General features: G+C 35.0%; 1 protein-coding gene across 4 annotated transcripts in view; it reads left to right on the top strand.

Moving 5' to 3' along the window:
- The window catches only part of STRN (striatin), an 84,630-nt gene extending 59,316 nt beyond the window's left edge, over window positions 1-25,314 (top strand). For 2 of the 4 annotated variants that reach the window (XM_090281148.1, XM_090281150.1), the window contains exons 9-18: window positions 2,227-2,370; window positions 4,554-4,690; window positions 9,952-10,127; window positions 12,274-12,321; window positions 13,108-13,229; window positions 16,248-16,415; window positions 18,196-18,336; window positions 22,384-22,491; window positions 23,444-23,530; window positions 23,621-25,314. In XM_090281148.1, the coding sequence (XP_090137274.1) occupies window positions 2,227-2,370; window positions 4,554-4,690; window positions 9,952-10,127; window positions 12,274-12,321; window positions 13,108-13,229; window positions 16,248-16,415; window positions 18,196-18,336; window positions 22,384-22,491; window positions 23,444-23,530; window positions 23,621-23,790 (1,301 nt within the window). In that variant the 3' untranslated portion in view covers window positions 23,791-25,314. Of the gene's footprint in view, window positions 1-1,717; window positions 1,805-2,226; window positions 2,371-4,553; window positions 4,691-9,951; window positions 10,128-12,273; window positions 12,322-13,107; window positions 13,230-16,247; window positions 16,416-18,195; window positions 18,337-22,383; window positions 22,492-23,443; window positions 23,531-23,620 lie in introns of all 4 variants that reach the window. The other 2 variants (XM_090281152.1, XM_090281149.1) reach the window with 2 other exon arrangements.
- Window positions 25,315-26,091: the final 777 nt, after the last annotated feature.

Genomic DNA, 26,091 nt, shown 5'->3' with positions numbered 1-26,091 from the left:
CCAGTTTAGTGGAACATGTATTTAAAAGTTGCAAAAGATTGGAAAGATATATTTTTTTCTTTCTATAGTGGTGCTAAAGCTTATCAAAGACCAGTCATTCCTATTAGGACATTCTTTTACAACCTGGTAATTACTGGAAAACATTTAAGTCTGTTTTCAAAATGTTTTAGAATGTACAGGTATTTAGCTTGAATGTTTAAAAATCAGTGGCCATTATTGATGTTATTGTACTAGCCATTATGTAACTGAGAGATGATGCCATTTGATGTCTTCTCAATATAAGTTAAATCAAAATAAATATTAAAACATAAGAATATTTTGTGCCTTTTAGCCAAATAAACTGATAAAAATTAACCTTAACAAACAATAGTGAGGCATGATTTGTTACGGCTTTTCAGAACCATGATGAAACCAGTTAAGCTGAAATTTTGTGGAAAATTTGTACATCACACATGAGAAACAAGGAGAATATTTTAATTTTTAGACTGACTTAAAGTTGATATATTTCTTTAAGTCATGCTACAATAATGAATGTCTTGAAATGTAAAAGTTCTTTAGATAGGAATGGAATAGGACTTATGTAGAATCCATATATTATATATTGATTATTCAGTTCTTATCAAATAATATCAAGGCATCGCTGTAGTTGAAATTTAGCACTTAAGGCCTAAAACTGCACCATTTGACTGGAATAGTATTCTTATTAATAGAAGTTATTAGATTTCTTGAATCTGGGAGTTATAATCAGTATTCAGGCATAAAGCACAGTTTTTTAGCATAATGAAGAAAAATGACTATGAGGGAGGACCCCCCAAAACCCGGAATTATCTTCTGGTGGGTGGGCCTCTTGTAGTACAGGTTTCCTGCCACTAGGTGCGTGTTTTAGGAACCCATTTGTATTCAGTGTACTAGCTGGAGTTGTGAGAGGCTGCATTTAGATCCAGTTAATTTTTTTTGAAGACTCTTTCAATGCATTTGCCCATTCATGATGGATGATTTAAAAGTGCACCTGCCCATACCACACAGAGTTCAGCAGTTTTTGACCAAAAAAGGCATGACTCTCATGCTTCACTGTCCCTATTCACCCGATGTCATTCCGAGTGACTTTATTTTTGTTTCCCTCTGTGAAAAAAGTCCATGTGGAAGAGGTGAAACAAAAAATGGCAGAAACACTAAAAGGCATCAAAATCAACAAGTTCAAAAACTGTTTTGAGCGTTGGAGAAGTCGTGATAGGTGTATTGCATCAAGTGGAGGGTACCTTGAAGGGGACTGAAGTTTAAACATGTAAGAATAATTACACATTTTTTTATAAATAAATTCTAGGTTTTTGGAGGGTCCCTGCTTATAATGGGAAAAATTTTAATGTCTTTTAGACAGGCTATAGACTGAGGTTCAGCACATTTAGTTTTCATTGGTAGTCTAGGAACAAGTCAAAATGATAAAAACAGAACTGAAGCAAAGCTTTGAATTGATAAATGAAGCATTAATTTATAATCCACCATAAATATTTTATTAATTGAACTGTTTACTCGTTGGAAAACTTTGAATTCTTTTAATATGTTCTAGTAGAAATATTTCCAGTCAAATTGTGTACTCCAGTCATAATGTCTTGAAATATAATTTTAGGTATTAGTTAAAATTGCTTATGCTGGTATAGGAAAAAAACCATAACAGACTATGGGTAAGATTTCCCATTCTTAATTAAACTTATAACAGGAAAAACTACCGAAGATCTGTTTCAGCCTCTATCCTATATAAAACAGTCAAAACAGGGATGTGAGAGAATGAAGAATCAAATATCTGGTAAGTAATCAGCAGGGCTTGAGACTTCACCTTGGGTACCATAGCTTCAGGACATAAGGCAATGAATGCCACTTAATTTAAACAAACAAAAAGTGATATTGTTGTTTGATTCAGTGCACAGCAGTAGCTTCACCAGCTGTGGTGTCTGTCTGAATTTAGAGTAATAGGCAAGGATTATAGAATATTATTTTTAATGGTCTAAATTGCACATGAGCCTTTTTTCCATACAAACAATGATGTTATTCTCTTTATTTTTTTTAATATATGTAAAATATAAGTTTTTAAGAACTAATAAACTTAAATTTTAATATAGTAGGGTAGCTTTAAAGTGAATGTTGAACTTGTGAATAAAGTTTATGGCACCATTTTAATGCAGTTAGGTAACTATTTCTTCTCTTCTCTCCCTCCCTTTTTTGGGCTAGGGCCCAATAGGTCAAAACTACAAGACATGCTTGCTAATTTGAGAGATGTTGATGAACTTCCCTCATTGCAGCCATCTGTGGGTTCACCTTCCAGACCCAGCAGCTCCAGGCTTCCTGAACACGAAATAAATAGGGCAGATGAAGGTGAGTATTTAAGGCACTCGGCGGCACAAAGAGCACTTGGATATACATATCTAAATTCTTATTAGAAAGGCCTCTCTAAAAGAAGATTGTATTCCACCAGTATTTGATCTACACATTCTCCAAGTGTAGCTTTTTTTACATTCAATGGGGTTTGACTCTGACTTCAATCTTTAAGACCTGCAAAGGGGTGTATAAACTTAAAAAACAACTCTGAATTCTATCTCTGCAGTTTCAGATAAAGCTTCCATTGCCTGTGTGTGCTATAAACACTTATTACTTTATTTTTATTGTATTAATTTCAAAGGCATTGCCACACTTCAGAGGAACTATAGTCTTAAGTTCTAGGAAATCTTAGCAACCAGACAAGGTTATGCTTATTGTTGTTATCTCTCTGCAGCCCTTAAGTCTGCTGGGTTAGCCACTGATACATGTTTTCAGATTTTACTTGGCCATCTCTAGAGCATTAGCTAAATTAGCCCCAAAATATGTATGGTCAGATTGCACAACTCTTAGTGTTTATTTGCAGAGTAATTTTTGTTTAAGTCCTGAATAAAGTTATCTGAAAATATTAGAAAGGAAAACAACAAAACTCCAGGCTGAAGACCTAGTCTCATAGTGTTGCATGAATCCTTTGGTTGAAATTTTGGCGTGAAAATTGCTTTTCTAATTTAAGCAGTCCCCTCATCAATAGTAAATGTTTAGAATTCTTTGAATTCCCCCAGAGGATATATGGTATGTTTTGGTAAAACCCATTTTTTAATTATTTCTGCTATGTTGTATGGTGGTCTGTAAATGTCTTAATTTGTACTCTCCTGTTCTTATAAGGATTTTTTTTTTGAAATAGTTTATTTGTTTATTTATTTATTTTTAGTGAGAGGGGAAAGGAGAAAGAGAGGGAGAGAAACATCAGTGTGGTTGCTTCTCACTCGTGCCCCCAACTGGGGACCTGACGTGCAACCTAGTCATGTGCCCTGACTGGGAATCGAACCAGCGACACTTGCAGGCCGATGCTCACTCCACTGAGCCACAGCAGCCAGGGCCTTTATAAGGATTTTAAGTAGAATCTCTGCACAGACTAATTAATAAGTTGATTTGTTACGTTTAAGAAAAAGTTAATTTCCTTCTTTAACAGCCAAAGTTAAACTACTGAATTAATCTAATCAACTCATAAATTTTTGTCATCCGTAACCACTTACAGAAAACTACTAGAAGACCATCTCTGACAGTTTGTTAGAATAATTTGCATTGACAGAAAGTGACATTTTATTATTGGCCAAATTAAGTAAAATCTTTATTTTATATAATAAATTTGGCATTTTACTTTTAACTGATTCTTCTGTGATAGTGACTGAAGGGATTAGATTGGTATGTCAGTGTTACAAAATAAGAGTATTTATTTATATTTATCATAGTATAAATCTGGCACCTTGAAATACAGTTGGAAACTAAAGAAAAGTGTTCAAATGAACACTTAAAAATTTTTTTTTGTTTGAAATAAACATTCTTAAGTGAAATATAACATACCTACAGAGAACTGCTCAAGTCACAGCAGTGCAGCTCAGTCAGTGAATTATTACAAAGTGGACCCAACCATGTCACCACTGCCTCTAGGTCAAGGAGCAGAGCAGAGCATGACCGGGGCCCTAGAAGTATTGCAAGTGCTGCTTTCTAATCACTGCCCCTTCTCTCCTGTCCAGAGGGCGTCCTGATTTCTGTCACCACATAACTAGTTTTGCCTCATAGGCATATTTTGCATCTGTAGCCATTTTCATTTGAAATTTTCTGTATCCCTCCAGGTTATAGAATTAACAATTTTATTTGATCAGACCAGCAATGTCCAGAATCACTTGTAATATGTTTAATAATTCATAGAAATAATTTGGATAATTAGCATGAACTACCAAATGAGGAAAACCGACTCTCCTTTAGACACATTTTTTTGTGTTGTGAAAAAGAAAGGACAATAACTTTTGGGTTTGTTTCATGTTTTACCTTTCTACAATAACTATAGATGATACTTTTAGCTGTGGTTATATATGGGAAAAGCAACCAATTCTTCAGGATTTTCTGTTCACTGAATTTTATTGTGTTTTAAAGCATTTAAAAATAAATCAGACATGCCCTTATGAGATTAATTGTTGGCTCTTTAGAAGTGTTTTTATGTTTCTTGTGTCTTCTTTCAGTGGAAGCACTGACATTTCCTCCTTCTTCTGGGAAGTCATTCATCATGGGAGCAGATGAAGCCCTTGAAAGTGAACTGGGACTTGGAGAATTGGCAGGCCTTACCGTCGCCAATGAGGCAGATACACTAACTTATGATGTGAGTGGTAGTTTTATTTTTGTTGTTTTTACTCATTTTTGAAAGTAAAAAGTTAATTTTATAGAAAAAGATGGCAATAAAGAAGCAAAGGTATAGAATTTCATTCATTTTTAATTACAAACTTTGAAAACGTGAGTAACTTATAAAGATAAACAATATTGTCCACATCATATAGAGATTAAAATGATGGGTTTTACGTAAATCTGTAAGTTGATATAGCTTGTTTATTGTTCTTAGATAAAGGAAGGAATTCCCTTCCCGATTACTAAGCTTGGGTTTTGTTTTATGTTTTAGGGCATCGGTGATTAACTGAAATTCATGCCTGCCTAATGGTATCATTTACCTTGCTTCTTTAGTGCAGAGATGTATACAGGGTTCTTTGCAGGTGTTAAGGCTCACCCATCAGTGATTTGGACTAAAATTGAAATCTTTATACCTTTATGAATCCCAAACACATTTGCTTTATAAATGCTCTTATAATTGTTCATCATAATAAATATCAGAAAACAGTTATTTCATAACCTGTTTACAACCTATCATATCTCTTCATTAAGATCCTCTCACTTTGCTACTTCATTATCTTTGTTGGAGAATACAGTGTAGCTCCTGCTGCGTGGGGGATGTCGGCCAGATGCCTAAGCAGACCATGGACATGATAAGAAAGTACTCTAAGGAGGAGCTCTCATCAGTCACTCCTCTTCCTGCATATCCAAAACTCTCACTTTCTGTGCTAAGTCCATTAGTAGGTATTTTGGTTTCTACCTCCAAAAACAGATGAAATCTGTATGCTTCTTTTTATCTCCCATCCTAGTCCATTTTTTCTTCACCTAAAACTACTGTAATAACCTAATCTAAACAGACCTTTGGTACTCCATTTTTCCCATTTGTGATACAGGTCTTTTGCCCAGCATTTTTGTATTATATTTTATATATGTCTTTTAAAAACACCATTTAGTTTTTTGTTTTTTTCATCTAACATTTGACAAACTTTTATGTTGGCGCATTTAGTTAGTTTCTTTTTAAAATATTGACTGATATCTTTGAATTTAAGCATGCCAACCGTGTCACCTGTTCTGTTTCTTTTCCTCCTATTTTGCCCATATTGGAATTATTTTTATTCTCCCTTTCCCCAGTTACTTGGAGTTTATACACTTTTTCATTGCTCTCTTAATCAGTACCCTAGAGGTTACCACACACATCCTTATCAGAATTTTACATGCATATACCTTTTGAACACTTAGCTCTATATAAAAAACCCCCACTCTATGTATATGTCATTCTGGTTACATATTTTATTTCTCTATACATTTATCTCCAACAAGATACTGTTTTGTACACTTAATATTCAGTTAGGATTATCCATTTACATTTTCCATTTTGCTCTTTTCCTTCTCCCCTGTGTGTCTGACTGTCCATCTGGGATCACTTTCCTTTTACTCTAAGAGCACTTAATATTTCTCTCTTTAGTGAAACTCTTGTCTACTGGTGCCCAGTACTCTGATTCTGGTTTTCTTAAATTTTCTTTATTTTGCCCGAGTGGGATAACTTATCTCTGGTATTGAAGTCCAGGTGGCAATGATTTTTTTAAAGCACTCTTAATATTAATTATTTCATTGTTCTTTCAATGGTAGTCTGTTTTTTTTTCCCTCTGACTGATACTTCTCTATGTCTTGATTGTCAGCCAAGGATTAATTTCCTTTTCAGTAACCTTCTTGAAGGTTAAATATTAACCTTCTTAGATCTTCTTGGTAATATGTTTTCGTCAGCTTTATGAAGTTCTCAGCCATTTATCTTCAGAATCTGCTTTTGCATCCCCCCCTTCTCCTTCTAAAACTAGCTATATTGTTAGATCTTACTGTATATCCTCTGTCTCCTACTCCCCTTTTCAGTATTTTTTATCTTTTATTTTTCCATACTGCAATCTAGATTTTTTATGACCTTCCAGTTTACTACTTTTCTCTCTTCAGTTTCATGTAATTGTAATTAAACTCATCTATTGAGGCTTTATATTATTTTGCTTCTAGAATTCTTCATTCATTACAGGTTCTTCCAAAATTTAAAATTTTATCTTTTATCTTCTTGAACATGGTAAACATGATTATTTTAAAATTTAAATCAGAAACTCCGTATTTCTGTTACTATTATGTGTTGTTTCTACTTGTTTTCATTTATGTTGTATTATCTCACATAAGCACATAATTTATTATACCCAAATAACTATATTTGAAAAATTGTATGTAGAATAATTTCAGGCCTAAAATGATATCTTTTCCCAGAGAGGGAAAGCCTGTTTCTGTTGGTTGTCTGGAGCCACTAGAAATCTGTATCACCTCACTCCATTTTCAATTTTTGGGATGATCTAAAGCTAATCTGTAGTCCCTGCAAGGGCTTGTGTTCTTCCAGTTTATGCTTATGTCTAGGATGCAGCCCTTTGAAATCAAAACCCAAAGCAAAGTAGTTCACCAAGCCGCGTTATTTTTGGCAGTCCCTGGACACCAATTTGTATGCCCCTGCACTGCCGCGCCGTTAGGAAGCACAGCTCCACCTCTCAGCCATCCATTCTGGAATCACTAAACACTGTTGGGGGAAAAATTCCAAATGTCAGGCTCTCCTTCCTAGGCCTCTGTCTTCCTCTGGATCCATGTCTGGTTTATCTTCACCATTTTGTTAGTTCTCTAATTCTTTATTTTTATATCTGCTTTTTGACTTGCGTTTAGTACAGAGTTGGTCCTGATGATCAAATTCATCATGGCTAAAAGCCGATGTTCCCTCAATACTAACCCCACAAAGAATTTGTTCAATATATAGTGAAACTCAGTCCTCTCTAGAGAAAGCTCACTTTTTTTGTAGTTCTTAATTATTAGAAAACTTAGTGTTATGTCTATCTCTCTGTTTCTAAAAGTAGTTCATAGTTTTATTAAGCTGTTAGTATCTGTTGCTGTTTAACAAACTGCTCCAAATTTACAGCTTAAAACAAATGTTTATTATCTCATAGTTTCTCTGGGTCAGGAATTGGGGTGCAGCTTAGCTGTATGCTTTTGGTCACTCATGTAGTTGCAACTGAGACATTGTCAAGGCTGTAGTCTTACATGGAGTGTTAACTTGGGGAAGATCTTCCAGACTCACTCATGTGGTTATTGGAAGGCCTTGGTTCTTTGCTGGCTTTTGGCTGAAGACTAGTTCCTCACCACATGGGCCTGTCTGGGCTTGTCAGCAGGGCAATTGGCTTTTCTCAATACAACTGGCTTGAAAAGAGAGGTACTAAGAACACCCAAGATGGAAAGTTTTTTCACCTAATTTTGGAAGTAATTTGTTACCACTCTGCTGTATACTATTAGTCACACAGAGCAACCTGGTAACGTGGAAGGGGATTATATACCGTGTAAATAGGAGGAAGTGGGGTCGATTGAGAACCATGTCACTGGCTGCCTACCACATAAAGATATTCAGAAGGAATCTAATTGCTCTTACGATGAAAACCTTTCAGCTCTTCAACAAGAGCAGAGAGGGGTCAACTTGTTTTTTCCCCACCTTTTCCCACTCCCCAAGGATAACTAGAATACTGTGCAGTCTTGAAGAGTTCTAGCAAAAACAACTGTCGGCATTTTGGTCAGGTAGGATTATTAATTTGTCTAGTCCCAAGTGACCTGATCCATGCTGACCTCCTAGACCTTATCATGGACCTCTCTCTCTCACTGTGCTCCAGGCACACTGGCTCCTTCATGTTCTCTAACCACCAAGCCCCTTCCCACATCAGAGTTTTTGCCTTGGCTTTTCTGTCTGCTAGGAAGGTCTTTCCTTCAGGCCTCTGCTGGCTGACATCTTTTCATTATTCAAGTAACAGTATTAGGAGATTACCCTGGCTGGTTTGGCTCAGTGGATTGAGCGTCGGCCTGCGAGCTAAGTGTCGCTGGTTCGATCTTCCAGTCAGGGCACATCAGAGAAGGAAAACTCTGACTCCAAAAAACCTCCGCTGCCTTGCGGCATACCTCTTCAGGGGAAAGGCTAAGGGAGTAAACCCCGACAGAAAATCCGGAGCCGGAGTCCCTAAGGCGGTTTGACGTTGTAGTCAACACCGGCAACTCCTGCAGCGCACCTGAAGCCAAGCTGTATTGACTCCGTCTTTCCCTTGGACCCTTCAGCTGCGAAGAGAGGGGGGGTCTGCTGCATGGGCAACAGCGGACCCTCCATATTACCCTGCCCAGGCTCTGTAGCTTCAGCGTCATCGCACTTGATTCAACACGGGAGGAGACAGATACCATGTCACTCCCGAGTCGGACTGCACAACCATTTTCGGCGGTGCAGATAGACTCTTAAGAAGCTACACCATCGTCTCTCGAGACGGACGGCTGCCGACGACGAGTCAGTAAAGTGGGGATAATGTTAATTTCTACCTCATAGAGTTGTTGTGAGGATTGAGTTAATGCATGTTAAGTCTTTTGAATAATATTCAAATAATGAATAATGCTCAAAATAGCAGCTGTTGTTACCATCTTGCTGGTTTTTTGTCAGTGGTACTATTTCTCCAGTGTATTACCAGCACTGGTCTCACTCTTGCTTACACCCAGCATGATTGTTAGCCCTGGAGTGTGAAGAGTTCCTACATGGTACTAGTGTAAAGTCACTCACCAGCCTCGTTAGCTGTCCTGTTACTTGGAATGACAAAATTGTGCCTTTTTTCTTTTTTTGGTTGTTGAGATGGAATTTCTGTGGGAGAAAAGCAACATAATGATGTGTGTGTTCTACCAACGTAATCTATTTTTGTAATTGTTTTTTCTAATTCTAATATTTTATTTCCAGTTTATAAACTTTGCTGCCAATTGATAAAAAATTTAGTTTTTGTTAGAAAGTATTGAAAATCTTAAAAGAATGATAATCTATAATGTTAACATGTTTAAAGATAACTTAGTTTTTCAACTCTTACCTAAAATTAGTTCCTGTAATATAATTTAGGTTGCAATTACTTGTCTTTTTTAATCATCTTAGTGAAGATTTATTTTATTAAGTTTGATCATTTTTTTGTACTGAATTGTAACCTGTTTTCTTATTATAGGATTCATATTTCTTCAAAGAAAACCACTGTTGAAATAGTGCTAATTTTGTCTATTGGTTTGATTATTTACATTTAAAAATTACAGTGTTTTAAAAGTTGCAAAATGTGACGGTTTAATGATAAATCAACAAGAATTAATGTTGAAATGTAGTTACTTTCCCAATCCCAAACTAAATGTGTAGGTATTATTCTTTTGTTTCTTTAACAGATAGCAAACAATAAAGATGCATTGAGGAAGACATGGAACCCTAAGTTTACATTAAGAAGTCACTTCGATGGCATTCGAGCGCTTGCTTTCCACCCGGTTGAGCCTGTTTTGATAACAGCATCAGAGGATCACACGTTAAAAATGTGGAATTTACAGAAAACAGCTCCAGCCAAAAAGTGAGAATATTTTACTTTATTTGAATATTTTAACAGATTTATCAGCAGAAAAATACTTTATTACTGTTAAATTCCCTATCTGTCTCTTCTAGTTTTTTTCTTCACCATATTACATGATTTAGAGTGTGTTCCTTCATACTCACCATGTAATATTAGGTTATAAAACTGACACCAAGAGAGAAATGTTATTATCTGATGGTTTCCCAGGATTTGTGAATCCTAATTACAGTCCTTGTACAGTATTTTAAATGTTTGTCCTTTTTAGGGAGCCCTTTGAATGTACTGAAAGTTTCTATTGCTATAAACAGGGACAGGCATGTTTAATCACCCCCCCCCCCAATGTCCCATTGTTTACAAGCTTTGGATTTATGGAGTGAAGGCTGATGGGGAGGAGTGAGGGGCCTTTCTATGGTCTTACCTTTTGGCCTTTTGGTACTTTCCATACCCACCGATGTGTCTAGACTGAAAGGCAGTGTTTTTGCCATCATTTAACTACTAATTTTGGCTTTGGCCCCTTGGTTTCTCTCTAGACGTGGACAGACATGAGTTGCTGTAAACCCTTTTACCAGTCACCAAGGCAGTCCTGATCCTACTTGTTGGGGTCCTTATTGGAGCTCATCTCCTTTCTTCCTCGGGTCACATGGTCCAGAACCCAGCATCTGCCAGCAAGGGCCCTTCTTTAGTATAGTGTCAGGCATCTCTGTTATTAGAAGAGCAGAAATGAATTTCAAATAGAGGAGATTACAGTTTTATTATTAATAGAGAATATCTATTGCCCATTTTAAGAGATTAGTGATATTCCTCCTGTGAGTCATGCATGGACTAGATCTTGCTAAAACCAAGTGAATCCTCACTTGGATCAGATACCTTCAGCAGAGAAAAGTTACTTCCTGGTTATAAATTGTGTTTTTCTTCTCTTTAGTTCTTTGGTCACAATGGACTTCACATTAGACTAGAGACTATGTGAATGTCTCACCATATAGTCTTGACTGAATTTTAGAAAAATATTGAAACAAGTTTCTTGCTGCTGATAGCTTAGTAATAATATTCACATGTAAATAACAGTGGCCTATTTACCTTTGAACTTAAAACTTCGGAAGTGACTTGAGGAGAGAGATCATATGCCTATAAAAATAATTGCAATACAATGTAGAAAAAGGTAAGTATTTGACTTTAAATCCAGTTTCCATTAGCAATCATGGTCAGTTTAGGTGCTATCAAGTACTCATACACTCAATATTCTCAGTAATGAATGAACTGATGACTTGGACAGTTTCTATATCAAGGGCAGACATATTAATCCTTATGGAAATGCCAGGAAATTAAAGTACATTTATTGAAATTCTATGTGTATCATCCTATCCTAGGCTGTTTTATTGGGTTGGCCAAAAAGTCCACTATGTTTTCTCATATGATGGCTCTAATAGCACTTAGTTATCTTAAACTTCATTCGAATCAATTTTATTAGATTATATTGTGACAGCTATCATATCAGCGTGCATGTAAAAATAAAAAATAAAAATTGGTGAATTTTGTACTATCATTTTAATATTGAAGATGGAAGAAGATACAACATTTTTGGCATATTATGCTGTATTATTTTAAGAAAGGTAAAAACACAACTGAAGCATAAAGAAAGATTTGTGCAGTGTGTAGCGAAGGTACTGTGACTGATGGAATATGTCACAAGTAGTTTCCCAAGTTTCTTGGTACTATTGATGTCTTGGCCAAATAAATCTTTGCTGTGGGGCTGTCTTAAGCATTGGAAGATGTTTAGCAGCACCCCTGGCCTCTACCCACTAGAAGCCAATAGTGGGAGCTAGCCGACATACTCAAAATATCCAAATCAATAAAGTTATTGGTGAAAATGCAAAATGTGTCTTTTTTTTTTATGGAAAAAAGCATATGGACTTTTTGCCAAATCAATACTTGTAGAATCTCTTTTAAGCCTGTGAATATTTGGTGTTATCCTTTTTTTTTTCAAGCATAGAGGAATTTCAAATTCCAAAAGATTAAATAATTTGTCTAAAGTTAATCAGTTAATAGCAGAACTGAAAATTGAATCCAGAATGTATGATGTAATTTAGTAATACTTCTTACTGCTGAAACTTAGAGTGGTAACAGTCCTCTTTTCTCTCTGTCTTAGGAGTACATCTCTTGATGTGGAGCCTATCTATACATTCAGGGCTCATAAGTAAGTATGTGCTTTTTTAAAAAATCGACATCACTATAAGTCAGCCTGATTAGAATACTTTTTCCCCCTCACTTATGAATTAGTTATGAATTTTTTGTATTCAGTAGCTTTTTCTAGTAATTGTAAAAGAAACTGGCAGATAATTGTTAAAAATAAGTTTTTCACTACCAAATAGGTATTCCTGCTGAAACCAGATTTTATTTGCTTAATGTTTAAATGATGTATATATCTCTCATAAAGTTGAGGCACTTAGATTGAAATATTAGAATCCTGACCTCCTGTCTTTAAGGAAACTTAAAGATAACCTACATAAAATATCTAAGAATCTTTTTTGTGATCACATATTACTTGCTTTCTCCGTTTTCCTGTTAAACTCTAGGAATATATATACATAGTTACTTTGCAGCACATAGATCACATACTTTTTATATAAAGGGTTAGATAGTAAATATTTTTAGGCTTTGCAGGCCACATATTTTGTTGTATGTTCTTATTTTTAGTTTAGTTTAGTTTTGTTTTATAACCCTTTAAAAACTGTAAAACCCATTCTTAGTTTGAGGACTGTTCAAACTAAGACGACTGGCTGGATTTGGATTTGGTCCATAGGCCGTAGTTTACAAACTTTGGTTTGGCAAAGGAAGTAAATTAAACAATGCTTTGATAGTATTTTTATTCATTGTACAAAGCTGAAAATTAGAAAGCTATTTTAATAATTAAGTATTCTTATTTTTAATAAGTCCTATTATCAGATTATTTTTTAGACTAGAAATTGATCTTATCTTCCAGAGGCCCAGTGCTCTGTGTGGTCATGAGCAGCAACGGGGAGCAGTGTTACAGTGGTGGTACCGACGGACTGATCCAGGGCTGGAGCACCACCAACCCCAACATCGATCCCTATGACTCCTATGGTATGTGAGTCTCCAAAGACAGGAAAGAATGAAGGTGGTTTTTTATACAGTTTACATAGCATACATAAAGATGATGAAATGATGTTTTTAAAAATAAATTGGTAAAAAAGAACCATATCTTTTTTGTTGTTGTTCAGAAGGATTCCTGTATTTAGGAACCAGTTTGATATATAATGCTAAAAGAAAAAAATGTATTCTTCCTGAGAAAACAGTTCCCCACCACCCAAAGTCTTATTGCTTGGAGATGCTGACTTGTTGGCAACTGTTTTCCTCATTTTAGGCATCTGAAGAGACTTGATACATTATTACTAATCTGTAATAATATTTTATCACTGTTCTAATAACTCCGAAGGAAAATACATGTTGGCATCTTCTTCTTAATCAATTATTGGAAGGCATAGAGGCTAATGACTTTTCAAGTCCATGGCACCAAAATACTTAAAAGGCCTTAAAAAATTAAGAAGTGCCTTTTAGTCTTTAGAACAGTACCATGAGGCACAAATTCTTAATTTAATCTATCACTAGCTTTTAGCATGAATGTCCTTGTAAAAACTGGTTTAGGAATTGACTGGTTTCCTCTTGAATTCTAGAATGGTACAAAGTATCGTGTTTATCGTTAAGCCATATTTTATTTCCATTATCATTTTAGATTAATTTTACTGCCAAACCTAAATGAAGATAAGAAATTCAATAAATAAAACAATTTCCCAGCATTTATTTAATAAGAATTTAACATGTTTTGTGAGAGGTGAATCTCCTCTCTCCCCAGTTTTCTTACACATTCATCTGTTTCACGCTGTTCCTTAATTTCTTTATAATATCAGAGGACCAGTTGTCCTCATTCTGTCTCAAGCCAACCCTTTTGCTTTTGCCCTTGACCCCAATTCTCTCTTGTTTCCTTTGATGCTGCCTGCTACCCTCCTCCCAGACCTCACCCCAAGTCTCTCTCATTCTCATATTAAACCTTACCCTCTTTGTTCTCTTTCCATCAGCATATAAGTAAATTCAGGTACCCCACCCTGGACTAGGGGAGGCTTTTTCTGGCTCCATTTCCCTCTCTGGCTTCTGTTTAGACTTAATCCTTCGCCATCTGCATCTATTTGGTGGTGTTATCTAGAAAACACAATGACTAGGCACTTATTCCTTGTCCTTTCCCTGAGTGTCACCATCCCTCTGCATTTCATCTTCTGGTCATGCCGTTGTAAATATAATCAGATTTTCAGTGCTAATTCAGAGGGTATTTTACATCCTGCTTTTTACTAGATGTATTGACTCTCTGAAACTGGACCACTCTATCCTCTTTGAAATTTGTCCACTATTGGTGTTTTTCACATGTAACAGACGATTTCTGTTCCCTATTCTTCATAAACTCCTTTTATTTTTCTTATTTTAAAATACTGACATTTATCAAGGTCCAGGCCCTAACTCATTCATTCTATTGTCCACATAATCTATTGTTTTTTTTTTAGATTGAATCCCCTTCTGTGCTGTTGACTCATAAGTCTCTGCTTTAAGCTGCAGGCTGCCTATAGACTTTTTCTGAAGTGGATGTCTCATTGTCCATAATTCTCTCATGTGCTGTTTCTTCTCCCATTTATTATTTATTAGTAGGGTCTCTACCAGAATTACCCAAATTAGAAATCTATGAGTAATCCTTGACTCTTTGTTCTGTTTTACTATCTATGCCTTATTAATTACTAGTCTTTTTGATGTCGTTCCTAAGTTTTTAAATTTACTCTTGCTCTGCCCCTTTTACCACCGCCCTTGCTCAGGTCTTCATTATCATTCTCAGTCTACTGCAACGGCACCCTTGCCTCCATCTTGATCTTGTTTAGTCTGTTCTCTCTGCAAAGTTACCGTATGAAGTACGTACTTCACCCTGCCACCCCTAGGAAATCTTCCACTGGTTCCCTACTGCTTTCAGGATAATTTCAAGTACCTCAATATGTCATAGAAATCTCACCATAAACTGGCCCCTCTCATTTCATCCACTGCCTCCTCAAACCTCATACTCCAGTTATACTGAATTGCTTATTTCCTCACATATCAGGCTGTTTTTCCTTCTGTGATTTTGTAGGTGCCGTCTCTTTTGCCAGGAATGACTTTATTCTTTGAACACCAAACATCTGTGCACTCTAAATGTCATTCTAAGAAGCTCTCACTCATCCCTGTTACTCTCCTTGTAACTGGTGTCTCTCGCTCTTACTGTCTTTTAAGGACAAGGATGGTGTTGTGTCTTAATCATCTATGTGGCCCCAGCATCTAGTGTAGTGCCTATTACACAGTATGTCTTCAATAAATATTTTACAGTATATAGGACAGTAATATTTTAAACTTAACATCTGTGAGCCATTCTTGAAGTACCACTTCATAGAATCATTGTGAGGATTAATAATTAAAGTTTCCAGTTTGATTTTTATCATGAAAGAGTGCTAAGTGACCCTCCCCCTGCCTTTTCCTCCCTCCTCACATGCACATCATTCGTATGTCAGTTACTGCTGGTTGAGAATTTGGAGGTTCCTGTAGGTCTCAATTCAAGTTTATTATGTCAGAGGCCTCAACAGGAGTAACTGCCATTTGGGGTAGTTGGGGGTAAGTGGCCTATAGGAGTGTATCCAGAGTGCCGAAGGAGGTCAGGAGGGAAGGATCTCTATTCATGTCCTTGGGGAATATGAGTTGTGATTTCTCGAAGTAGGTTAAATTACAATGATTTATTTGTGTTAGCATGCTCTTTAATATATCTAGACAAAGGGAAAGAAAAAGGGAGAGAGAATGAAATACCTGATTTTCTTATAGAGAAAATTATGTACTTCCTAATTTTAATTTATAATTTTAAACTCTGCATTTGCACATTTCCAAGTCTGTTTTTAATTATTGCAGCATTTCAGAACGAATAATAGACAGTAGTAGGAAGCATATTTTATACTGTTATCAGGTCCTCTTATTTTCTCTGGAATCTAAGTACCTTTATAAGTTGTTTTTCTTTTCCTAATTTTACATTCATACTGTTTCATGTAGATCCTTCTGTTTTGAGAGGCCCTCTGCTTGGCCACACTGATGCAGTCTGGGGCCTGGCTTACAGTGCAGCACACCAGCGTTTGCTGTCCTGCTCAGCAGATGGCACTCTCCGCTTATGGAATGCAACTGAGGTCGCGCCAGCCTTAAGTGTATTTAATGATAATCAAGGTACATACTTCTTAAATTATTTTACTGGTTATTTTACAAGATTCTAAGTTATGTCTTATTTTAAAAACAAACGTGAAGTAAATAAATGATTCTACAAACTCTATTTAAATTTAATTTGAAGGGTTTTTGAAGTAATGAAAACATGTTTATTTGAATTTTCAACTTATGTATAAGTATTAAAAACATGGTATTTGGTGAAAGAGCATATTTTAAAATTTTTATTATTGAGATATAATTTGTATATTAAAAATCAGATCACAAGGATACATTCTAATGAGCTTGATAAATGCACGACTCTTGGATCAAGATATAGAACATTTTCTTTAACTCCCTAAAGTTTCTCTGTGTTCTTCTCAGTTAATCCTCTCTCCTCATTCCCACCCAGAGGTACCCACTGTTGGTTTCTTTTATCATTAATTAGTTTTATCTACTCTAAAACTTCATATGAATGAAATCATACAATGTGTGATTTATCCGTGTTGTAGTATCAATTATTTATTTATATTGTTTGATAGTGTTTCGTTAAATCACAACATGTATATTTATTTACCTCTTAATGGACACTTGGATTGTTTCCAGTTTTTGACTATTTTGAACAAAGCTGCTACGAACATTCATATATTTTTATTATAGGTCAGTAAAGACCTAGAAGTAGGATTGCTGGGCTTTAGAAGTAAAATTGTTTGTTTAACCTTATGTGATATTGCCAGACTAACAACAGTGTTGGAGAATTCCAGTTGTTTCATATCCTTGATTACTAACATTTGGTATTTTGTCTATTTAATTTTAGCCATTATGGTGGGTGTGTAGCAGTATTTTATTGTGATTTAATTTGCATTTCTTTAGTGCCTAATTCCTTTGAGCACTTTATTTGTGTGCTTATTGGCCATTAATATATCTTCTATAATATACACATTTTTTAACTGTTCTGCTTGCTTTAGTTAGATTTTTGAACCAAATGAAAAAATCAGATTATTCATATGTATATATCATTCTATTTTTTTATGTTTATAAATAAGTGCCAAGTTTTAACCAGATTTTGCCTATTCTAGATGATAATAAAAACATCTTCTTTATTCTTGAGCTATGATAACTTGTGTCTAGGTTTTGATGAGTTTCCTTTATTTAAAAAAAATTTTCATTTTAGAGAAAGAGAGGAAAAGGGCAGTGAGGAAGAGAGAGGGAGAGATTTGTTCCACTTATATATGAATTCATTGGTTAATTTTTATATGTGTGCCCTGACCCAAGATTGTACCAGCAACCGTGGTGTCTTGAGATGATGCTCTAAACAACTGAGCTACCCGGTCAGGGCAAATTGCCTGCATTTTATATTTTCATGACTACCAATAACAATATGGAATTTGCTTCTTAAATTCCAAGTTGTAGATAAGTTAGAATTCCTAATAAGAGATGGGCCTTTAAAATGAAGAATTCCCATGATGCCACTCTGAGCCCCACATTAAGGTAGAAGCAGCAAAATTTGTTGTCCATACATGTTTTCCATTTACTTTTTAAATAAAGGCTTGCATTTCATATATGTATTAGCTGAGTAACAGATAGAAGATGTGCTGAATAGGTAAGGGAAATGGAACAGGCCAGGGTAAAAAAAAAAAAGAAATAATCTCCATTGAATGACAATGAGCAAATTCTTATCCTAATGTCGAGCCTCATTTACTTCTTAAGGAAATCATGCTACTATTTGTTTTGCTATATTTTAAACACATTGTTAAGTAGACCTTTTTAATTATTATTTTCTTTGAATATGTTCTGACTCTTTTAGAATTGGGAATTCCTGCCTCTGTGGATCTAGTGAGCAGTGACCCAAGCCATATGGTAGCATCATTCAGCAAAGGATATACAAGCATCTTTAACATGGAAACACAACAACGCATTCTTACCTTAGAATCCAATGTAGATATGAGTATGTATAATAGTCTTTCAATAGTCTGTGTTTGTATCAGTTTTTAAACTTCATCAAAACTATAACTACTAGAGTCATCAATGAAAAACTACATGTCATTATAAAGTCTTCTGCTTGCTAAATCACAGAACACGTTACTTAGAAGGATGTAGTGATTTACAATTGATTTTAAGTCTTTGGGTTAAGTTTATGCACATTTATAACTATAATATTTGAAATATTATTTGAGCTATTCTAAAGAGGAGTCAAGGTAATTTTATACCAAATGATTGTTTTTAATTTTGTTTGAAGAAAATATTTATTCTGAATATAAAATATTTTTCATTTTTCATAATTTGATTTTTAAATTAATTTTATATTAATATGATTTGACACAGTTCACTAATGATTAACATACAAGTCAAGTTGTGGCTATGAAAATCCCAAATCTGAAGCTTCTTATTGGATATATGAAGTCAGGAAATAATTTTTCAGCTTATGAAGAAGATATTACAGAATTATTTTGTTTAGGCTTTTTTAATCTTTACTTTCTATCTTTAGGCTTAATCCAGACAATCACAATTGAGGTTGCAGTTGATAAAGAAAACTTAAACACATATGAACTGTTATTTTAATCTGAGAGCTACCTTTAAAAATAATTATTATGGTGTTGTGTGTACATGCATTTGTGTGTTCCTTCTCTTTTTCTCCCCCAAATTTCCTGCATTCTATTTTGGTTTTATTTTCCCTTCCTGATATGTTGTCCTTTGTTTTCTTCTGGTGTCCTGTGAGAATTGTTTGGGGAAGAAGGCATGAGTAGAGCTTTGAACTATTGTATTTGGATAGAAAAGATACCAAAAAATAAAAATTGAGATTATGAAATAGCACAAATAGAATTTTTTTGCCAAGAAATGTAGGTTTTAGACTCTCAAGGAATTTAAAATCATATTTAAATATATGACCTAAAGCTATAGTAGTAAAGTAAAAATCCAATATGAAATTAAGAATGATATGAACATTTTTAAAATTACCTATAGAAATTGTAGTTAATTCTTTGACTGTCTTGAGTGGTTAATGTTGATTTTTTAATGACTGCTATAGATTAATCAGATGTCAAGTATGGTGAATGAGATCCTATTTTTTTTCCTCCAAGATGTGTGACTATAATATATTACTTTTTGCCTGATCTTGGAAGCATTTGCTGAAGAAAACTGCCCAGAATGTTTTGAACAAAGGCAGTGTTATTGGAATAAGTGATGATAATTTTGAGTTAAATGTCCTGGCATTTCCTAAATTATCAGTTTGATTACTTCAGAGTTGTGTAAAACAAATCTGATTTAGTCTTTTATTTCTTTCTACTATGACTAGCCCTTAGCTATTTTTATTTGACTATGTTGTTCTAGTCTTGAATTTAGCAGATTTTTTAAAAAATTAAAGTTCAGACTGAGCATTTTTCAAAGTGAAAGTGAATTCATATAGAGTTTAAAATGATGAAGGAATTTTTGTTGTTAGAATCAGATTAAATTATCTTTCTTCGCATTGATGTCAATGGTGATTTTTGATTGTGGTAAAGTCACAAGTAATTGAGGCAGGTAATTAAGTGCTTGTGGACACAGTGAAAAGGTAAAGCATTTCTAAGTTGCAGTTTTAAGTATGAATATTTGGAGGATTGTCTTAATTCACTGTTAGAATGAAGGCTAGTAGGACTTTAATTTATTTTTAGTGTTCTTTGCATTTTGCTTACTTGTCTGATTCACTGTCAAGTGGAGAAACTTCCTTACAAGTTGCTAAATAAGAACTTCCTTTTGTCTACTTTCCATCATTTGATTTCTATCAACTTATTTTCTAGATTTCAAAGTAATTGAAGCTATTCATAGAAATTTATCTCTCAGAATATATGGGATATTTTACTTGAAGTATTTCTTTTTTGTCGCCATTTTCCTGATAGACCTTAAGATGCTATTGCTCAACGGTGTTATCTCTGAAGGGAAAAAAACAATCCATAGGCTGAATTTTGAAACTAAACTCTTTGTATAGAACCATTTAAATTGAATATAACTGACCCAAAGCTTACTCCACAATATCAAGTGACTTTTTGTTGTGCATTTACGAAAGAATTTGGGTGGCTACCTGCTATTAGCATTGGAAAAGGACTGTCTTCAGTTTTAAAGGTGTCATATTTCTAGGAACCACAGAAAAATCCAATAGAGTAGACTAATGTTACTACAATTTTTAGCTATATTTAGCTATATTTTCTATAATGTGAGTATAAATTCATAATACCTATTCTAAGATTAAAATTTTTTTTTAAACTCATTACTTTGTACAGGAAAGTTTCAAAAATAATATCAGAACTTCTGACTACTTTACATACAAATTCATCAACTTTTAATATTTGCTATATGTTGTCATGTTTGCTTTATTACTCTCCATATATGTGTATAATTTCAAATTCTGAACCACTTAAGAACCATCATACTCCTTTAGCACAGTGGTCCCTAGCCTTTTTTGCACCAGGGACCAGTTTTGTGGAAGACAATTTTTTTCACTGAACCTGGGTGGGGGATAGGGGACGGGATGGGTGGAGGACAGCAGAGCGGAGATAGGGGACCCGGAGCTCAGGTGGTAATGCGAGGGAAGCTTCACCCACTCAGCTCCTGCTGTGCTGCCTGGTTCCTAACAGGTGGCACAGGTATGCAGCCCGGGGGTTGGGATCCCCTGCTTTGGCACGAAATTCTTAAGAACAAGGACATTCTCTGACATAGCACATTACATTGTCAAAATCAGGATATTTAACCCTGACACAATACTGTTGTCTGAGTTGGTATTTACATTCGAATTTACCAGTTGTCCCAGTAATGTATAAGGACATCCCTTCATCCTCCTGGACCGTAACATAAGAATTTTTTTGTAACTCTGACATGTATTACATTAGTGTTACCTTTATGTAGACTTTTTTTTTTAAGTATATTTTATTGACTATGCTGTTACAGTTATACCAGTTTCTTTTCCTTTTGCTCCCCTCTGCCCAGTGACGCTCCTTCCCTCCAGCAGCCCCACCCCCTGTAGTTCATGTCCATGAGTCGTGCAGACACAAGTTCTTCAGCTTCACTCTTTCCTATATTATTCTTAACTTCCCCCTGTACCTATCAATTATGCTTTTTAACCCCTGTACCATTTCCCCATTTTTCCTTATATAGACTTAGAGACTTTTTCTTACAAAAAGGATCTTAACAGAAATTATTAATTAAATTTAAGTTCTTATTCTTTTGCTAAAAGGCTTTCGGGAGAAACTTGTAATAGTATAGGTACCAGTTTTAGCAGTTGTCTAATTTGCATGAGCCATCTGGTTGGGATAGATGTAGAAAATAGAATAGTTACTGGCTTTGTTATGTCATTTTTGGGGAGTCACAACTTTTTCGGGACTTTGGTTTATTCACTGTGATATGGGTTTAATGACATGTGGCCTGACTGTCCCATTGTGCATATAATTGCAATCTCTTCGAAAACTACTAAGTAGTGCACAAGTACTTTGGGATGCTGACTATTTTAAGATCCCAAATGTGTTAGATTGTCAAATGACTATTTCTGTTATGATGAAAAGAGAAAATTAAAGTGTTAAGAAGCTCTGTCATGTGTACCTCTTTAGATGATAACCATGTGATAAAAAGCTCTGTATCTAGAAATAGTTGAGATTTAAGTTTGAGAATTATGTACATGTGAGCAAGAATGGAACTTTTTTAAGTAGTAGAAATATCACAGAACATTATACAAAGAGAAATATAGTGGTTCTAGGCCAAGCCCTAGGTGGCACCCATAGATAGCAGGTGGTGGAAAAGGAAATTCTGATCCTTGGGTACTTCTAGATTTGTAAGTATAGTGTTGCTCCGGCAGTTCTCATTTCCTAACGTTGAAATTATGAACACAGTTGCAAGATCAGTGAACTAAAAACAAATTAAAATCACATCATTTGCTTTTTCAATCTCTTCAGTAAGTATTCAGTTCTCTTTTGTGTGAAGAAATAGTAGCTTTGACTAATTTGTATTGTCTTTAATTTTTTCTTTTAAGCAGCCAACTCTTCCTGCCAAATAAATAGAGTCATCAGTCATCCCACTCTTCCCATCAGCATCACTGCTCATGAAGACAGGCACATCAAATTCTATGATAACAATACAGGTAAAAATATTAAAAATTGATTATTGTTAAAAAAAAGAAAATGTGCTAAGAACTGCTCATCATGACAGCATAGAGACTCATTTGGGTTTATTTAATACTAAGTACGTTATATTTTGTCCTTGGAGTCAGAGTTACCGCTAGGAACACAATGAAAATTTCATTCATCAATAAAAATGATCTCTTACTGTGAATATATTGGAGGAAAGTAGAAATAGAGGCATAGGACCATTATATTTTGTTAGAAATTACTCAATTTTGGAATAGTCTTAGTGTTCGAATGGAAAACCACTGAGTCATTTGGTTTTATTTTATTCATTTTCTGTTGACTAATCTTTTCTGCATTATAATCCTGACTATTTGCTTCCGATTGATTTGAATTGAGGCTTTGCCAGTTTTTATTGGATTACATTTCACTAGTTCAAAGGAAATTCATAAAGAGCTGTGCTGGGGGAAAAACAGTGTTAGCAGCCATACTTACCTGAATGTCTGCAATTGGTTTTGTAAATATGTTGACTTTTTCTGACTTCGCTTAGCTGTGAGTGATGAGTAATTTAATATTCTCAAACTTTCTTTATGTTGCTTCCACCAGAGTTGTGGCCAGGTTTTCTCTCTGTTCTTCTGTCTTTGTCTCAGTCTCTTCTTCTGTTCCCGTAATCTATGTAATTTGCCTGTAGCTAAAGGATACAAAGTAGGTGATTAATGTCTGAGTTCTAGTTAATGCACATGGCTTACTGACTTTTATGTTGTGATTGAAAAACAAAAGTATAGTCTGGAATTTTAGCATTTGTTTCCCATCATTACCATGGCTAAAGTGGGGAGAGAGACGCTGTTGTTTTAGCTGATGAAAAAAGCTATTGATGCAGTAAGTACACTGGAGAAACCAGTGTAATGTGGTAACTGGCATATATTTAGGATGAGGAAAACTATTGAATAACAATCTCTTTTTCCAAAGGCAAACTGATCCACTCAATGGTAGCTCACCTAGAAGCTGTTACAAGTTTAGCAGTTGATCCAAATGGCCTGTATTTGATGTCTGGCAGTAAGTACATTAACTATGGATTATTTATTTATTCTTATCATTTTCATGTTAATGTAATTTTTTCTTAAAACTTGTTTTCTTTTGATATAGGTCATGACTGTTCAATACGTTTATGGAACCTAGAAAGTAAGACATGTATCCAAGAGTTTACAGCTCATCGGAAAAAGTTTGAAGAATCAATTCATGATGTAGCTTTCCACCCATCCAAATGCTATATAGCCAGTGCTGGGGCTGATGCACTGGCTAAAGTCTTTGTATGACAGAATGCATCTTCTTCACCTTCTAGCTCTTTATAATCAACTGCACAAAGGAGATACAGAAGACCAGGGCAAGAATCAACCCCTTTTGCCCTTTTGTTCTGCCGAAGGAGCACAGAGAACATTTGTTAAAGTATAGTTTTGCAATTCGTATACTGTTTTCTAAAAAACTAAGGTGTGTTCAGTTTGCTGCAAGCTCAGCTGAATCTGTGAACCTGAACTGTTTCAAATTTTTCCCAAAATAGGAATTTTTATTTCCAAAGTTCTTCTTATTCGCTAGGCAGGCCTGAGCGAACATAGGTTTAGCTTGTCCTATGGGGCACAATATAAGGAATAATTAAAAAGCCTGATGGCTGGGAATGAGTAGAGGAAGAGTGGAAATTCAGACTTAGTTCTCCGCTGAGAAATCTTGTTAAACACATTAGGTAGTCAAAACATTAATCTTTACCATATCTGCTGAACTAATCCCTATGTGCATAATGACCAGGCAGTGTTAAAATGAGTTTTTAATTTAGCTCTCCTTTCAGCTGGTTACATAAAGCACCTGGCAAAGCATTATACCTATTAGGGAAAAAAAAGAAATGCAATAATATGTTAAATATATTATATTCAGAAATGCTAGACAAATATTCAATTTGTAAGCAGATATCTATCTATATTGTATTACATTTTTGAAAGTGGATTTGGTACCATTCTAAAGTTTAACTGTCAAAAACACTCAACATGAAGAATAGTTTATAGAATCTGCTTTTACTAAAGGGTTTAACTTAATTTAGGTATAAGATTCTGTTCATTTTTAAGGGCAGGCAGGGCATATCTTTATAATAATTTCTGTTAATTTTAAAATTCACTTTGTTCATTCGATATTTATAGTATCAGAGTGATTTTTTCATATTGATAAAATCTTAACTTTTCAGTGGTTGAAAAGATGGTAGTTATTTGCGAGTACTCATTTATCCAAACCCACATAACCACGTTTCAGAAGATCTCTGTTCTTTCTTTTTGTCTCTTGTATTCAAATTATCTGACACCTACCAAAAAGTAGTTTATAATCATGTTTAACGGTCCGAAGGGTATGGTTAATCTCAGTCAGCTGCTTTTGCAGCCGTGCTCAATAAAGCAAGTGTTTCACACTCCGGAAGTCCTCTACTGGCATCTCCAATAAGAAGAACCTCTTGAAAAGCTGTATGGAAGGGTTTAGTGTGTAACATTGGATAAGCAGTCTTCTCTCTCTTTTCCTCTCCTTACCTCTCATCCATTGTTTAATTTAAAACATGGCATGTTTTAATGGTCAGTGAATCAATGTTGTTTCTGGGGAAAACTGTATCTTAAAGAACCAGAGTTCCCTGAGCTCCTTGCCTCCGACTGACATGTGGTCTCTCAGCTCGAGGGATTCTCATGACCCTACTCTCTAAACCTGGTGTACAAACCTCACCCCTGCAGCTCTCACCTCTGCTCACGCACCTCTTGTTTGCTCAGAATGTCAGAGACCAATCTAGAAATTAGAAATAAATTCCTAATGTCCAACTTTTCAGCAAAATGTATATATATTTAATAGGCTCTCAGACTTTTTTAAAAAATCCATATCCATAAATACTTTAGCCTTTTAATATAATTCCTGCATTTCTGTCCCCACATATTCCATTGTCATAACAGTTGCACTTCCAATGATATGTACACGTTGAAGACTTATTCTGGCATTGATGTGGATAGAAAATGACAATTTTTCTTTGAAATTTTTGCTTGCCTGCTTCTAGAATTCTTCAGTATACAGGCAAATTTTCTTTAAACTTAAGGACGTATACTAAATTTGCTTGGTTGATATACAGATATGCTTTAATATTTTGACACAGCTACCCTGTCATTTCATCTGTGCTTTGGTTAACAGTGGGCTCAAGGGACTCTTTTGTATAATCAAATGAACTGACCTGGACATGAGCTACCATTGTCATAGCTGAGCTACATACCTGGTAAATATTTATATTCCCAGGCATATATGGAATTCCACATTGTGTTTGGTGAATTCCTCTTTTGGTTCTTCACAGAGTAAAGTAATGGCATTGCTAGCCTAACATTTGTAGAAGGATACTGGAATATTCTAGCCAGATGCCCGCCCTTGGCATATTTATAATAGACAACTAAAAAGCTATTGTTCTTCCAGTTAAAGGTCTTCAGTACCTTCTCTATTTATGTCACTGAAATTCTCAAAACTAAGACGTTCTCTTCACCTTCATTTTATACCTCATGGTTGAAATTTTTCTGTTAGTGAGTGGAAAAGAACCATGAGATTTGTAAACTGTAGTG

Source organism: Furipterus horrens, unplaced genomic scaffold (assembly GCF_987537825.1).
Source record: "Furipterus horrens unplaced genomic scaffold, mFurHor1.1.pri manual_scaffold_6, whole genome shotgun sequence".
NCBI classification, from domain to species: Eukaryota; Metazoa; Chordata; class Mammalia; order Chiroptera; family Furipteridae; genus Furipterus; species Furipterus horrens.
The sequence above is the reverse complement of the archived record's forward strand: the minus strand, read 5'-3'. Positions and strand labels throughout refer to the sequence as shown.